General features: G+C 44.8%; 2 protein-coding genes across 2 annotated transcripts in view; both read left to right on the top strand.

The window, feature by feature from the left end:
- The window catches only part of LOC106607467 (MAGUK p55 subfamily member 2), a 38,649-nt gene extending 32,767 nt beyond the window's left edge, over positions 1–5,882 (top strand). Inside the window, exons 9-13 of the mRNA XM_014204447.2 lie at positions 1,870–1,941; positions 2,091–2,252; positions 2,499–2,701; positions 2,832–2,960; positions 4,043–5,882. Coding sequence (XP_014059922.1) covers positions 1,870–1,941; positions 2,091–2,252; positions 2,499–2,701; positions 2,832–2,960; positions 4,043–4,219 — 743 coding nt within the window. The 3' untranslated portion in view covers positions 4,220–5,882. The remainder of the gene's footprint in view (positions 1–1,869; positions 1,942–2,090; positions 2,253–2,498; positions 2,702–2,831; positions 2,961–4,042) is intronic.
- Positions 5,883–6,006: 124 nt separating this feature from the next.
- On the top strand, positions 6,007–12,120 carry LOC106607466 (all-trans-retinol 13,14-reductase). The gene is made up of 11 exons (XM_014204446.2): positions 6,007–6,948; positions 7,664–7,846; positions 8,223–8,464; positions 8,615–8,810; positions 9,101–9,298; positions 9,460–9,579; positions 9,729–9,867; positions 10,439–10,548; positions 10,900–11,066; positions 11,386–11,545; positions 11,801–12,120. The coding sequence occupies exons 1-11, from the start codon at positions 6,783–6,785 to the stop codon at positions 11,953–11,955; spliced, it is 1,836 nt and encodes a 611-aa protein (XP_014059921.1). The 5' UTR covers positions 6,007–6,782; the 3' UTR covers positions 11,956–12,120.
- Positions 12,121–15,886: the final 3,766 nt, after the last annotated feature.

Consider the following 15,886-nt stretch of genomic DNA (forward strand, 5'->3'; position numbering starts at 1 on the left):
ACTAACTGTAAGCCGCCCTGCACAATCAATGAGCTAACAGCATCGTCTAGGACTGGCTATACGTCCTCTCCCAGACGCATGGATAGACATTTTGCAGCATAGCGTAAGGTAACTACTGTAGTCCATCCAGTATGCATGATAATACAGTCCACACTCCAAGGCGATCACTCAAATTTGTTTAATTTTGGAGCATAGGCTATAACAATTATGTCCCACAGACATCTTAAATCAGTTTTGTTTCATTTGTTTTCTGCCATGCAAAATATGCAGTAGGCTATGTATTGGGGCGGCAGGTAGCCAGTTTACCCACTGTTCCCCGGTAGGCCGTCATTGTAAATAAGAATTTCTTCTTAATTGTCTAGTTAAATAAAAGTGCATTTTTTAAAAATTGTATAACTGCACAATCGTGTTGGGTACAACCAAAGCGTGTCTAAAGTGCATTAAAGGAGATTACCATCACTCAATGGTCAAATGGAATTTTACTGCGGTCATGACTCATAGCTGCTGGTGTGGCAGTCATACAGTCACCCAACAGCCCTACTAGTGGAGCCCACCTTATTAACTCTTCATAACTCTTACCCTCTGTCTGTCTGTCTGTCTGTCTGTCTGTCTGTCTGTCTGTCTGTCTGTCTGTCTGTCTGTCTGTCTGTCTGTCTGTCTGTCTGTCTGTCTGTCACTCATCACTAATGAACAGACAGCATTTAATATGAGCCATATCGTCAGATCCTAGATGTGTAGCTTATTATGTAGAGGGGAATGACGGGTGAGGTACAGAATACAGAGACCCGATCTGGGACCCGAGTGGGTCCGGATCCAGAATGATAAATAATGTCAGGGGTCTGGGTCGGATCTGATATGATTGTCAGGGGTCTCGGGTATGGTTCATTTTAACTGACTTGTCCGAAGGGACCTGTACATATCTGAAATGTGACTGCTGCAGTAGAGAGAGATAAATTGAATAATTTATGCTGCTGTTCTTTTCACGATAGTGGCACTTGTAGCTTGTTGTTGGCCAATCATAATTCATCAAAGCGTCATAGAGCCTCCATGGCAAAAGTTATGAGATATCTAATCAGTGGAAGATGGAATTAAAATCACAGAATTAAAAGTTTAAGGAGCAAAATAGGCTACAACGACCATGAGCCAACAGTTAGGCTGCTACTTAATTTTCTGAATGCAGTTGTTTTTATTTGTAACTGTAGGACGAGAAAGCTCATGCACTGCAGCCTCAATTAGCCTAGCTAGCTAGCTTAACTAGCTTCTCCTGGTTTGATGCAGTCAAGACAGGTACTACATAATTATATCGGAGGATAAATAACCTAGCGATGGCAGCTATTAGTTTGCTATAGCGCGAGTCGGTTTGGTTGGTTGATGTCTCTCGTCTCTCCCTCCCTCCACCCCATGTCACTCGCTCACATTAACACACTCCGTCCCCCACCTGCTAGAGCGACACCTCTCTCTCCTCTCCCTCGTAGTAGATTTCAAAACTTCACTTTTCTGCTGCTTCCCATACTCGGATCAAGTCAGGAACCAGGTCTATACTGAATGGGTCTAGTTGTCCTCGGGTCCGTTCAGAACGGGTCTCTTTATTTAAAAAATATATATATTTATGCATATCGGGTCCGGGTGGGAAAGGTCCATTTCGGGAATGTTTCCAACTTTTTGGACCCATGATCTCTACTTGGCATTGTTATATACTGCCCCCTAGTGTAAAATCAAATGGATGATTAATAAGAGAACCATGTGAATACCTGTGGATGCATGTGGATAGATGAAGTTTGTATGGGATTGTGTTTGTATGGGATCGTGTTTGTATGGGATTATGTTTGTATGGGATCATCGTTGCTTACATGTGTGTTATTGTGACAGGAAACCTCTGTACTGGAGTGGCGGGAAAGAACAAGAAAAAAAAGATGATGTATCTAACTACTAAGAATGCAGGTGGGAATTTTTTGAATTCTGAGAATTTCTGGAAGTTACATTGAAAGGTTGACAAATAAACAAAGCTATCAATTTGTCACTGTATTTATCTGTCTTTATCTGTCATTGTTTTTATTCACCCTCTCTCTCTCTATTTCTCTATCTCTTAGAGTTTGACAGGCATGAGTTACTGATCTATGAGGATGTTGCCAAGGTGCCTCCGTTCCGCAGGAAGACGTTGGTTCTGATTGGTGCTTTGGGAGTGGGCCGACGCAGCCTGAAGAACAAACTGCTGCTGTCTGACCCACAACACTACGGCACCACCATCCCCCGTGAGTGTTGCTAGCACTAACTTTCCAACTAATTAACAACAACAAAAATGCTAACATGCTAAAGCTAGCTTTTGATGTGGAGTTCTAACAATCCAAGAATGTTCTTTGGATTTTGGATTGAATCCATTGTGTTAGGACACCTTCATACAGTAACTAGTGATTGTTGAAACAGTTTCCAGCAAGTCGCTCTGGATAAGATTGTCTGCTAAATAACTAAAATGTAGATAATATTCTTGCCTCCTCCAGACACCTCCAGAAAGCCAAAGTCAGGGGAGCGGGAAGGCCAGATGTATGCCTTCACCTCGCGGAGCAAGATGGAGGCAGACATCAAGAACGGTCACTACCTGGAGCATGGCGAGTACGACGGCAATCTCTACGGCACCAAGATGGACTCCATCCATGAGGTGGTGGAGGCCGGTCGCATCTGTGTACTGGACGCCAATCCTCAGGTAGGAGCGATTGGCCACATTGTGACCTCGCACACCACAATCTGGAGCCCTATATGGGTGAATTCAGGGTTCTAACAGTTCTAGACATTGGTACCTCTTACAGACATTGTATTCCTTGCACTATTTCCAGGCCTTGAAGGTACTGCGGACGTCTGAGTTCCTGCCTTACGTGGTGTTCATCGAGGCCCCTGATTTTGAGGTCCTCAAGGCCATGAACCAGTCGGCCATCGAGACTGGAGTCGTCACCAAGCAGTTGACGGTAAGCACCCGGGTGAAGTCAAACAGAGGATAATGACTGAATGGAAAAATCAATGACAGCTACTGTCTATGTCTTTCATTCAGGAAGACCAACATGCCTCACTTTGTTTAGCCATTATACACTGAGTATACAAAACATTAAAGGACACCTGCTCTTTCCATGGCATAGTCTGACCAGGAGAAAGCTATGATCCCTTATTGATGTCACTTGTTAATTCCACATCAATCAGTGTAGATGAAGGGGCGGAGACAGGTTAAATAAGGATTTTTCAGCCTTGAGACATGGATTGTGTACGTGTGCCATTCAGAGGGTGAATGGGAAAGACAAAACATTTAAGTGCCGTTGAACGGGGTATGGTAGTAGGTGCCAGGCACATCGGTTTGTGTCAAGAACTGCAATGCTGCTGGGTTTTTCCATGCTGTTTCCCGTGTGTATCAAGAATGGTCCACCACCTAAAGGACATCCATCCAACTTCACACAACACATTTAATAGATCTTCAGATGGTTCTTCATACTGTACGTCTGTGAAGTTAGATTTTTGAAAAAGTAAAAGTGGGGGAAAAATATGTCAAAACTAGAAAGTTCGAACTGCATAAACCCATTTGAACTTGGAGCTATCCAATCACAAGCCAGAACAAATACAGACGGACGAATCAGGGCGTGTCTTTGCCGACAACACTGTCAGAAATCTCAAAGTAAACGATGTCCCATCGTCGTTCAGCGACGACAGTAATTTGTCTGATGATCATAATACGTTTCTTGATGTATTTGAGGGTGTATTCTGAATTTATCTGGGTACAATAGTGTTATTCTATCATTTATATATTCAAATAGCAACAGTGAATATGACTAGTTCAGAAGTGTCACGTAGAACTATGCTTTGCACAGATAGAACCTTATAGTCCCAAGGTCACAACTTGCTGTAAACCTGAAAGGCCCTAACTTTGCTCAGTAGCTACATGTCTGAGCCTCCAGGTTCGTAGCTATTGGCGCCTCATAAACATAACTAATTAGCTTGTGCAGGGCCTCTTCCCTTCCTGTTACTCTTAAGTTCTAACAACCACCGTCTTTGTTCTCTGTAGGACTCAGAGCTGAAGAGAACAGTGGACGAGAGCGCCCGCATCCAGACGGCCTACGGACACTACTTTGACCTCACCATCGTCAACGACAACCTGGACGAGAGCTACAGGAACCTGAAGGCAGCTCTGGAGAAGGTCTCTGCTACCCAGCAGTGGGTCCCAGTCACCTGGGTCTTCTAGTGGGAGACAGAAGGACAAGAGGGTGGTGTTGAACACTTGTTCTCTCATTCATCAACACAAGACATCCGATGATACTGTCTGGCTCATCATCACAGTGACCTCTGGACCTCTGACCTTTGGACCCCATACATAAGACTGAACTGACAGCATTCTTTTTGCTGTGTACATATTGCTTTTGGAAATTTGTCGACAAAACGTCAAGGATTTTCTTGTTTGGGCATTATGTGATTCTGGTGTGTGTGTGTGCGTGTGTGTGTCTGTGTGTGTGTGTGCATTCGTGTGGTTGCAGAGTGTCTTTACCATAATCATGTTCATAACATCGATTCTTTAGGTTGGCAATGTTTCATCAATATTTATATGAATCATTAGATGGACATTCAGAATATTAAATAGATAATCTTACATGTAAACAGTGGTAGATGGCCTTCTACTGTTTATGTCTTCACTACAGGTCTGACATGCAGACAGGCAGGCAGGCAGGCAGACAGACAGACCCAGCTGTCTTATTCCCCAAATTCTATTTTTATTACCACATTCTATTCTTATTACCACATTCTATTTTTTTGTATGGGGAGTTCAAGTTGAAACCCTTTTTGACACCTACTATTGGGTATTTCTTTTTTCTATCATTTCAAAAAGGCAAGACACTGAGGTGTGAACATAAAACATTCAAATCATTTGAAGATAGCATGTAGATACATAGAGAGATGTGTATGATAGATAGACTGTAAGTGCAACCGTTATTTATGTGACTACACAGACACTTTTTATATTTCTTTTTGACGTGTCAAAAGCCCTCTTAATATTTTATTTCATAAAAATACTATTTCCACCCAGGTCTGCTGTAAAGTACAGTACACACCAATTTGACAAATAAACGGCTCTAGAATTTTACACGATGGGTTCCTTGCTGTTGGTTTCAAAGAAGGCCTTCTGGAGCCATTTACCACGTAACCAACAGCAAGGAACCCATCAAGTAAAATTCTGGAGCCATTTACTTGTTAAACTGGGCAGACCTTTTTATTACGCTTTCGTAACAGAGGATCTTGTGATGCAGTAGTACAGGATGCGTGGTCTATTGAGTCAGTTGAAATCGATGCACCCCAGGCTTTGGGAAATTTGGTGATCATTTGTTTGGGAAGAGAAAGCTAAAGGCAGATGACCCCAGCGTTCTGGGTCGTATTCACTAGACACGAAACAGAAGATAACAGACTTCCTATAGAAGACGCTTGTTTTTGTTTTCTGTTGCGAAACATTTAGCTTTAATGTGCCCTAATGAATATGACCCTGGAAACTCCAGAGGAATGACACACAACAATGACAAGTTTGTGTACTCCCGATGAGTATAAGGTCATAGTTTCTTCCTTTTAGTATGGTTTCTACATTCCATGATGCTCACATGTATCCATGGCATTTTCAAATACAAAGAATATGAGTTTGGAGATTTCAATTAGATTAATTCATGATTGAATGATTTCAAGATGCTTCTGTATTTGACTGTGTATCAGTCACAGTTTCTAGACGTACTGTAAATGACAGACTGTGAATGTAGATATACAGTAGACTAGAGGCAAACGCTAACTACAGTGACAGTGTGTTGTTTATAGGAAAATGAACTATACATTTGATGATGTCCACAATTAAATGCATAAAATCAATGAGACCAAATTGACGTCTGATTCCGTGGAAGGATCACATTTTTATTTAACCTTTATTTAACTAGGCACGTCAGATAAGAACAAATTCTTATTTACAATGACAGTCTAGGAACAGTGGGTTAACTGCCTTGTCCAGGGACAGAACAGATTTATTTTAACCTTGTCACCTCGGGATTCCATCTAGCAAACTTTCAGTTACTGGCCCAACGTTCTAACTGCTAGGCTACCTGCCACCCCATAGCATCCCAGTAAAGCTACATTTATTAGGGGGTTTAGGAAACAGCAGAAACTCTCCCACTTTTTAGGCCCACATACAAACGGTTTTCCAGTGTTTAGAACACGTGTGGTGGCCCAAGCACATGATAGGCCTATCAATAGTAAGTTATCAGGATGATATGCATTCCAAGCCATAAAGACCTCATCTGACTCCATTTTCCACTGTCACTAAAAATAATGGATTGTTCCAACTGATATTCAATAGCATCAAATATTAGATTATCAATGCCTCATCAGATCATATTGATAGAAACAGTTCCCCTGTGTTTCTAAGAGCCCTGCCCATTGTCACTCCTCATCCCCAAAGGCCAAAGCACAAATAGTGGGTGTTTTAGATGATTTACTTATCTGTTTTATATATATATCCTTCTCTTCTTTCTTTCCATCCCTCAGTTCCCCCCACTGCTTCAACCTTCAGTCTCTTCCGCAACAGACAGGGATTCTCTTTGCCTTTGTAGGTCAAAGAAGGCCAGGTATCTTTAGGTTATTTTCCAGCTCAGGACATTCGACCATCTACCAACCAACAAACACAATACTAAAAACAGATCCAACAAGCGTAGGTGTTTCCTTCAGGACGTGACAGATAACTGTGCTCTCTGTGCCTTTAACCTCCTGCCGAACTGTCCAGGATGTGGCCAGTGCTGTTTGGTGTGTTCACTGCTTTGGTGGTGGCCTGGGTGACCGTCTACATTCTAAATTATTCCAAGAGAAAGAGGGTCTTTTCCCAGGAGTGCCTGCGACCACCGGGGCCATTGGTGACAGACAAGAAGCAGAGAGATGAGGTGTTGAAGAAAGGTGAGTCATGGTTGTCAATGGTACAGGACTCAATGTTATGATGCTATGTTTGCTGACATTTTTACTAAGTAAGATGGGGGAAGAGTTAGCTGTGTTTTTGAACTGCTGTTGAAAATGACGCCATGCTATGAATAGAAGAGACATGAATATATCCATATCTGGATTGGGTTACTGTGTACAATGTCAAATTTGATCTGTTACTGTTGTGTTGATGTCTGAAAAGGCCATATCTAAAATAATGTAGGCTTCAACATTATGTGCTTAAACAATGAATGGTTACTTGATAGCAATACCTTAACTTGACAAGGGTACAAATATGACTAAGCATTTGAATTACATATTAAAACAACAGGTGGGAGGCATGTGCATGGTGTGACAAACTTAGCAGCTCTTGGTAATATCACATTTGAGTTCACCATTCCTTAAATACCTTTTTTTGTGAGTGGATGACGAAAAAGGAAAAAGTGCATTCATGTTGCGTGAAGTTTCTGCCAGTCTTGTCAATTAGATGGTTGATTCCCCGGTGATTGTCCGTCTAAATCACTTTGATGTTATTCTGAACGATTGTTTTTAGAATCGACTTCAACACCAACGTGTGAAAATGACCGAGCAGAAAGTACACAAACACACTTCACTTTTATGAATAGGATATCCTCTTTCTGCCTATTTCTATGATGATACTAACTCACCCCCCTCCCCCTATCAACATTTCCAGGTTTCAGAATGGACCGTGTCCCGGAGAACCTTGACGCTATAGTGATTGGCAGCGGTATCGGGGGGCTGACAGCAGCGGCGGTTCTAGCCAAAGCAGGGAAGAGGGTTGTGGTTCTAGAGCAGCATGACCAGGCTGGAGGGTGCACTCACACCTTTGAGAACCAGGGCTTTGAGTTTGACGTAGGTAAGAGCCACTGTGACAGAACCGACCATGGACTACACTCAATAAGGCCTTAAAGTGTATGTACTCAAGTTGTTCGGTCTAGTAAGGTTATTCATGTTTGTTAATCTCAGTGAAAAAGCAGAACTTGTTTCATTGAGAACTTACAAAGCGAAAACTAGTCTCTGGTGAATGGTGACAGACGGCCAGAGGCCAGTGCTCACGCAAGAGTTGGTTCGGGGTTGCAGAGATTAAGCAAAATGAAATGGCGAGTGGTGTTTGATAAACTCAATCTAAGCACAATCATGAGGGAGGATCATTGGGCAGGATAAGCTTCTAATACATACACAAATGATCCAGCAAATATTCTCTCACCGCCTCTACCCCCTCCCTCTGTCAGGGATCCACTACCTGGGCCAGCTCCATGAGAACAGCATGTTTCGTGTGGCCCTGGACCAGATCAGTGAGGGCCAGATCCAGTTCACCAGGTTGGAGCAGCACTTTGACACACTGATCCTAGGTCAGGGTGAAGACCGCAGGGACTACCACATCCTCTCTGGGAAGACGGAGATGGCAGAGAGCCTGAAGAGGCAGTTTCCTGATGATGTGGAGGCCTTGAATGAATATTTCAAGTATATGAAGGTACTGTGTGTGTGTGTGCATGCGTGTGTGTGTGCGTGTGTGTGAATGCGTGTGCGTGCGTGTGCGTGCGTGTGTGTGTGTGTGCGCGCGTGCGTGTGTGTGTGCGCGCATGTGTGATCATAACCCCTCTCATGTCTCCCCATGCTGCAGAAGGCAGCTCGTCGTATCAATCTCCTGGCCGGCCTCAAGATGATGCCCATATGGCTGGTAAACTTCTTGGCTCGGACCGGCCTATTAGAGCGCATCTCCTCAGTGTTCCGCATGGCCATCACCAAACACACAGAGAAGATGGCCACTCTGACCAAGAACAAAGACCTGCACGCCCTCTCCGCATACCTCTTCTATGGTCAGTCCCTCTACACATCCGCTCCCAGGGTGAATTCCAATACTTTTTCATTGGACAACTATTTTCCGAACTGAACTGACACACTCGTGCTAGTTTACAACATAGTCCTAGAACATACAATTGAGTGCTCTTCTGTCCTTCTTGAATGTAGAGCATGTGGTTACATGCTCTACATGACAAATGTAGAGAAATAGGGACCACTATTTCAAATGTGAAATAGTGGTCCCTGGGGGAAAAAGGTTGGGAACCCCTGCTCTAATGTGAAATGTAACTGTTTCCCCTGCTGGTAGGTGTTCCCCCTAAGGAATCCAGTTTCCTAATGAATACTCTACTGCTGCAGCACTATAAGAGGGGAGCCTACTACCCCATTGGAGGGGCCAGTGAGATCGCCTTCCACATCATCCCAGTCATCCGGAAGGCAGGTGGCGCTGTGCTGGTCAGAGCCCCTGTACAGACGGTCCTTCTGAATGAGGAGGGCTCAGCGTATGGTCAGTATCTAGTTCAGGGGGGAAAGCACTAAATCATTGTACTATTAGATATGCTTACTGTTGACCGTCTTCTATGGGAATCTTTGGCGTTACATTAGACTCGTTGCAAAGTGAGTTGTTGGTCTATGTCCACTGACCTCTGGTTGACCTCTGGTTGTCAGGTGTGACGGTGAGGAAAGGTCAGGAGGAGGTGGAGGTGTTGGCTCCAGTGGTCATCTCCAACGCTGGCATCTTCAACACCTTTGAGAAGTTCCTGCCCCCAGAAATACAGGCCAAGCCGGGTGAGTGGTGGTGGTCATGAATTGTACTGAACTCTAGCCATGCTGAACTTTTACTGAAACATCAGGAAACAGGTTGAAACATGAGAAAACGTGATGAGTAGACAGTGTTTGACTAATTTGGACTAATCAGATGTGTTCTATGTTCCCAGACATCCAGGCCCTGCTGGGGAGGATGCAGCATGGAATGGGCAACTTCCTGGTGTTTGTGGGTCTGGACGGCACGAAGGAGGAGCTGGGCATCACCTCTATGAACTACTGGATGTACAAAGATAACGACCTGGACACACTGTTAGTACAGTAGTGGGTCTCTTGAATTGTATTCTCTTTGATTCTTTCATTTGCTCATTCATTTGGTCTTTGTTCATTCTGTAGCGAAATATAATATAACATTTGTGTTCTATTGTGTTCTATTTAATTCAGGGATGGGCAACTCCGGTCATTGGGGGCCTGATTGGTGTCACACTTTTGCCCCAGCCAGCCCCAGCTAAAACGCCTGACTCCAGTAATCACCTAATCATGATCTTCAGTTTAGAATGCAATTCGTTTTTATGAGCTGTGTTTGCTAGGGATGGGGAAAAGGTGTGACACCCGTAGCCGTGGGAAGTAGGGGTGCTGAGGGTGCTGCAGCATCCCCTGATAAATCATAATAAAATAATATACAAATAAAATTAATTAAAATGTTTCCACACCAAATTAGTGCACTAGGCCTTAATTACTTACTCCTGTATGAGCAGAGAAAATGAAATTAACTGCGGCTGAGGTCCCTTACACTTTGAGGGCCTAACCACAGTATTACATGCCTTTATTTTGAAATCACATGTCGACTTATTTAAGCGTACGTGTAATGTTTTGATTGTAGGATGGAACGCTACAGTTCTCTGAGCCGAGAGGATGTGGTGGGGAACATCCCCATGATGTTCATTCATTCCCCCTCTGCCAAAGACCCCACCTCCAGTACCCGCCATCCAGGTAGCTGCCTCAACAACACACACCTGCACCAATAATAAATCAATCACATTTAATTTGTCACATGCTTCGTAAACAGCTGTAGACTAACAGTGAAATCCTTCCTATATAGAATATAACACAGTATTTGAATTCGTAGAGCACACATCACACCAACAGAAACACTGAAAAGACAGGGTAAAGTATAATATATCAAATAAAACATTTGAGATGAGCAGTGATGATCAGTACTTCAATGCTGCTGAAGGTAGATTTTCATACAAAAAGGCAGATAGTTTAAGATATTAATTATGAGAAAGAGTTTTTATAGCTCAAATGATTGTGTTCTAAGACTCTCTCTCCACCTCCCAACAGGGAAGTCATGTATGACTCTGTTGACCATGGCCAAGTTTGAGTGGTTTGAGGACTGGAAAGATACCAAGATAAACAAGAGAGGGTCCGATTACGAAGACCTGAAGATGAGCATGGCCAAGGAGCTCCTAGACTGGGCACTGGTTGTCTTCCCTCAGCTCAGGGATAAGGTACTTTGAAAATATAGCGTAATTTGAACATAACTTGCCAAAATACACTGTCATATTCAATTTACTGATGTATACAGTAGAGTAGAGTTTCTTGGACATTCCAAAAAGGCATTATAATTCGTTATCACACCTATTGTGCTTGGACTCAAGTCTTCTTTGAGGCAATAATGTCATCCAATTGTAATGATGTCTCATACCCGCTGGCTGTCTCTGTATCTACCAGCACAAGCTGTTGAAAATACATATTTTTAGTTGAAAGATGTTGAAAAACCGTCTTTCAACCGAGTTTTCTCACCGGGTACCTTGTATCTCTCTATAGGTGGTGTATATGGAGGCTTCCACACCCCTGACCAACATGCACTACCTGGGCGCCCCGCGTGGGGAGATGTATGGGGCCGAACACAACCTGGACCGCTTCAGCCCGGAGACGGTGGCCAGAACCCGGCCCCCCACCCCCGTCAAGGGACTCTACCTCACCGGTGAGAAAGAAATGGATCACTGTGGTAGTATTTCAGTATTTGAGTACATCGGTCACAAAGGCACAAGGTGATGCTTGACTGTGGCAGTTCTATGAGTTAGTCAGCAGAGTAACATGCAAGAACTGAAAGTCATGTTAAGGTGCTACCGTAGATAACACTGTTTCGGATCTATTCTAGATGGTTCTACACATTGTTCAAACTTACTGTCAGTAGTTTTCCTATCAGCAAACCCTTTGTGTTGTTCTGAACCCCCAGGCCAGGACGTGTTCTGTAACGGGATGGCCGGTGCTCTGCACGGAGGAATCCTGTGTGCCTCGACAGTTCTGGACCGTATTCTCTACATGGACCTCCTATCTCTGAAGAAACAGCTCAAAAAGCAGACTCGCGAAAAGCCTCGTAACAAGGCCTGAGAAACTATTTGGACACAGCACTGGCCACAGTCAAAATCATTACATAAACCAATACCATGTAGGATACTGCATACAGTATGCCACATTTCTTCACCCTGTCTATCAGTTTTATGTAACAGTGCCATGTTGTCTTATATTGAATTAAAATACGGTGTCTTTATTACCTGTTATGGTTACATGTTGCCATCTCTTTAGCTTTGTTTAATGATCGGAAAAAATGACATCACTGGATTCCTCACAGTCGTGAATGATTACTACTCTTTAGTCAGATCGCAGGCAGAAACATGGGTGTGTTTTATGTTTTGCTTCCATTGAAGTGCTTCTGTAGTATAGACACAACTCATTAAGGTGCACTTTGCCCCCCCCCTGAAAGTCTGTTAAATTCATCCTCTCCCCTGCGGGTAGTTTCAACCAGATTATGTTCAAATAATACGTGTTACAATCCATTGTAACCAAGTAATGCTGTTACTGTAATACCTATCACTGTTGCTACACTGCTGTAACTTTTGCACCTAGTACTGTAGCCAGCCACCAGGTAGGTTTCAGCTTGTCTTGTTCTATCGACTCAAATGCAGATAGGAGAAAATTAGTCACTCTCACTGCACCTCACTTCTCAGTACAAACACTATGCTGGGAACTGGACATTGAACTCCCATGCCAATTAAAACACTTAAACATTCACAACAAGTATTACTGTGCAGTCGGAAAGTATTCAGATCCCTTGACTTTTTCCACATTTTGTTACGTTACAGCCTTATTCTAAAATGGATTACATTGTTTTTCCCCTCATAAATCTACACACAATACCCCATAATGACAAAGCAAAAACAGATTTTTTTTTAAACTTTAGAAAATTTAATAAAAAAAAATATATATCTACACATTTACATAAGTATTCAGACCCTTTACTCAGTACTTTGTTGAAGCACCTTTTGCAGCAATTATAGCCTCAAGTCTTCTTGGGTATGACGCTACAAGCGTGGCACACCTGTATTTGGGGAGTGTTCATTCTTCTCTACAGATCCTCTCAAGCTCTGTCAGGTTGGACAGGGAGCGTCGCTGCACAGCTATATTCAGGTCTCGCCAGAGATGTTCGATTGGGTTCAGGTCCGGGCTCTGGCTGGGCCACTCAAGAACATTCAGAGACTTGTCTCGAAGCCACTCATGCGTTGTCTTGGCTGGAGCAGGTTTTCATCAAGTCTCCCAGTCCCTGCCTCTAAAACATCCCCACAGCATGCCACCACCATGTTTAACCATAGGGATGATCATCATCAGACCAGAGAATCTTGTTTCTCATGGTTTGAGAGTCTTTAGGTGCCTTTTGGCAAGCTCCAAGAGAGCTGTCATGTGCCTTTTACTGAGGAGTGGCGTCCGTCTGGCCACTACCATAAAGGCCTGATTGGTGGAGTGCTGCAGAGATGGTTGTCCTTCTGGAAGGTTCTCCCATCTCCACAGAGGAACTCTAGAGCTCTGTCAGAATGGCCATCAGGTTCTTGGTCACCTCCCTGAACAAGGCCCTTCTCCCCCGATTGCTCAGTTTGGCCGGGTGGCCAGCTCTAGGAAGAGTCTTGGTGGTTCCAAACTTTTTCCATTTAAAAATGATGGAGGCCACTGTGTTCTTGGGGACCTTCAATCCTGCAGAAATGTTTTGGTACCCTTCCCCAGATCTGTGACCCAACATAATCAGAACAGAACAAGGCTCCGGGCAGCCGAGCGGAAATGGAGGAAAACTCGCCTCCCTGCGGACCTGGCATCCTTTCACTCACTCCTCTCTACATTCTCCTCTTCTGTCTCTGCTGCTAAAGCCACTTTCTACCACTCTAAATTCCAAGCATCTGCCTCTAACCCTAGGAAGCTCTTTGCTACCTTCTCCTCCCTCCTGAATCCTCCTCCCCCTCCCCCCTCCTCCCTCTCTGCGGATGACTTCGTCAACCATTTTGAAAAGAAGGTTGACGATATCCGATCCTCGTTTGCTAAGTCAAACGACACCGCTGGTCCTGCTCACACTGCCCTACCCTGTGCTTTGACCTCTTTCTCCCCTCTCTCTCCAGATGAAATCTCGCGTCTTGTGACGGCCCAACAACCTGCCCACTTGACCCTATCCCCTCCTCTCTTCTCCAGACCATTTCCGGAGACCTTCTCCCCTTCCTCACCTCGCTCATCAACTCATCCTTGACCGCTGGCTACGTCCCTTCCGTCTTCAAGAGAGCGAGAGTTGCACCCCTTCTGAAAAAACCTACACTCGATCCCTCCGATGTCAACAACTACAGACCAGTATCCCTTCTTTCTTTTCTCTCCAAAACTCTTGAACGTGCCGTCCTTGGCCAGCTCTCCTGCTATCTCTCTCAGAATGACCTTCTTGATCCTAATCAGTCAGGTTTCAAGACTGGGCATTCAACTGAGACTGCTCTTCTCTGTGTCACGGAGGCTCTCCGCACTGCTAAAGCTAACTCTCTCTCCTCTGCTCTCATCCTTCTAGACCTATCTGCTGCCTTTGATACTGTGAACCATCAGATCCTCCTCTCCACCCTCTCCGAGTTGGGCATCTCCGGCGCGGCCCACGCTTGGATTGCGTCCTACCTGACAGGTCGCTCCTACCAGGTGGCGTGGCGAGAATCTGTCTCCGCACCATGCGCTCTCACCACTGGTGTCCCCCAGGGCTCTGTTCTAGGCCCTCTCCTATTCTCGCTATACACCAAGTCACTTGGCTCTGTCATATCCTCACATGGTCTCTCCTATCATTGCTATGCAGACGACACACAATTAATCTTCTCCTTTCCCCCTTCTGATAACCAGGCGGCGAATCGCATCTCTGCATGTCTGTCAGACATATCAGTGTGGATGACGGATCACCAGCTCAAGCTGAACCTCGGCAAGACGGAGCTGCTCTTCCTCCCGGGGAAGGACTGCCCGTTCCATGATCTCGCCATCACGGTTGACAACTCCCTTGTGTCCTCCTCCCAGAGTGCTAAGAACCTTGGCGTGATCCTGGACAACACCCTGTCGTTCTCCACTAACATCAAGGCGGTGACCCGATCCTGTAGGTTCATGCTCTACAACATTCGCAGAGTACGACCCTGCCTCACACAGGAAGCGGCGCAGGTCCTAATCCAGGCACTTGTCATCTCCCGTCTGGATTACTGCAACTCGCTGTTGGCTGGGCTCCCTGCCTGTGCCATTAAACCCCTACAACTCATCCAGAACGCCGCAGCCCGTCTGGTGTTCAACCTTCCCAAGTTCTCTCACGTCACCCCGCTCCTCCGCTCTCTCCACTGGCTTCCAGTTGAAGCTCGCATCCGCTACAAGACCATGGTGATTGCCTACGGAGCTGTGAAGGGAACGGCACCTCCATACCTTCAGGCTCTGATCAGGCCCTACACCCAAACAAGGGCACTGCGTTCATCCACCACTGGCCTGCTGGCCCCCCTACCTCTGAGGAAGCACAGTTCCCGCTCAGCCCAGTCAAAACTGTTCGCTGCTCTGGCACCCCAATGGTGGAACAAGCTCCCTCACGACGCCAGGACAGCGGAGTCAATCACCACCTTCCGGAGACACCTGAAACCCCACCTCTTTAAGGAATACCTAGGATAGGATAAAGTAATCCTTCTAACCCCCCCCCCTTAAAAGATTTAGATGCACTATTGTAAAGTGGTTGTTCCACTGGATATCATAAGGTGAATGCACCAATTTGTAAGTCGCTCTGGATAAGAGCGTCTGCTAAATGACTTAAATGTAAATGTAAATGTAAATAATCCTTTCTCGGAGCTCTACGGACAATTCCTTCGACCTCATGGCTTGGTTTTTGCTCCGACATGCACTGTCAACTGTGGTACCTTATAAAGACAGGTGTTTGCCTTTCTAAATCATGTCCAATCAATTGAATTTACCACAGGTGGACTCCAATCAAATTGTAGCCACATCTCAAGGATGA

This window comes from Salmo salar, chromosome ssa06 (assembly GCF_905237065.1).
Source record: "Salmo salar chromosome ssa06, Ssal_v3.1, whole genome shotgun sequence".
Lineage (NCBI taxonomy): Eukaryota > Metazoa > Chordata > Actinopteri > Salmoniformes > Salmonidae > Salmo > Salmo salar.

Bases quoted from the DNA above. Each gene is read 5' to 3' on its own strand.
- LOC106607466 (XM_014204446.2), top strand. From the start codon at position 6,783: ATGTGGCCAGTGCTGTTTGGTGTGTTCACTGCTTTGGTGGTGGCCTGG. The intron at 9,299-9,459 runs GTCAGTATCTAG...TCTGGTTGTCAG, and splicing joins TGAGGAGGGCTCAGCGTATG to GTGTGACGGTGAGGAAAGGT. The intron at 11,067-11,385 runs GTACTTTGAAAA...ATCTCTCTATAG, and splicing joins TCCCTCAGCTCAGGGATAAG to GTGGTGTATATGGAGGCTTC.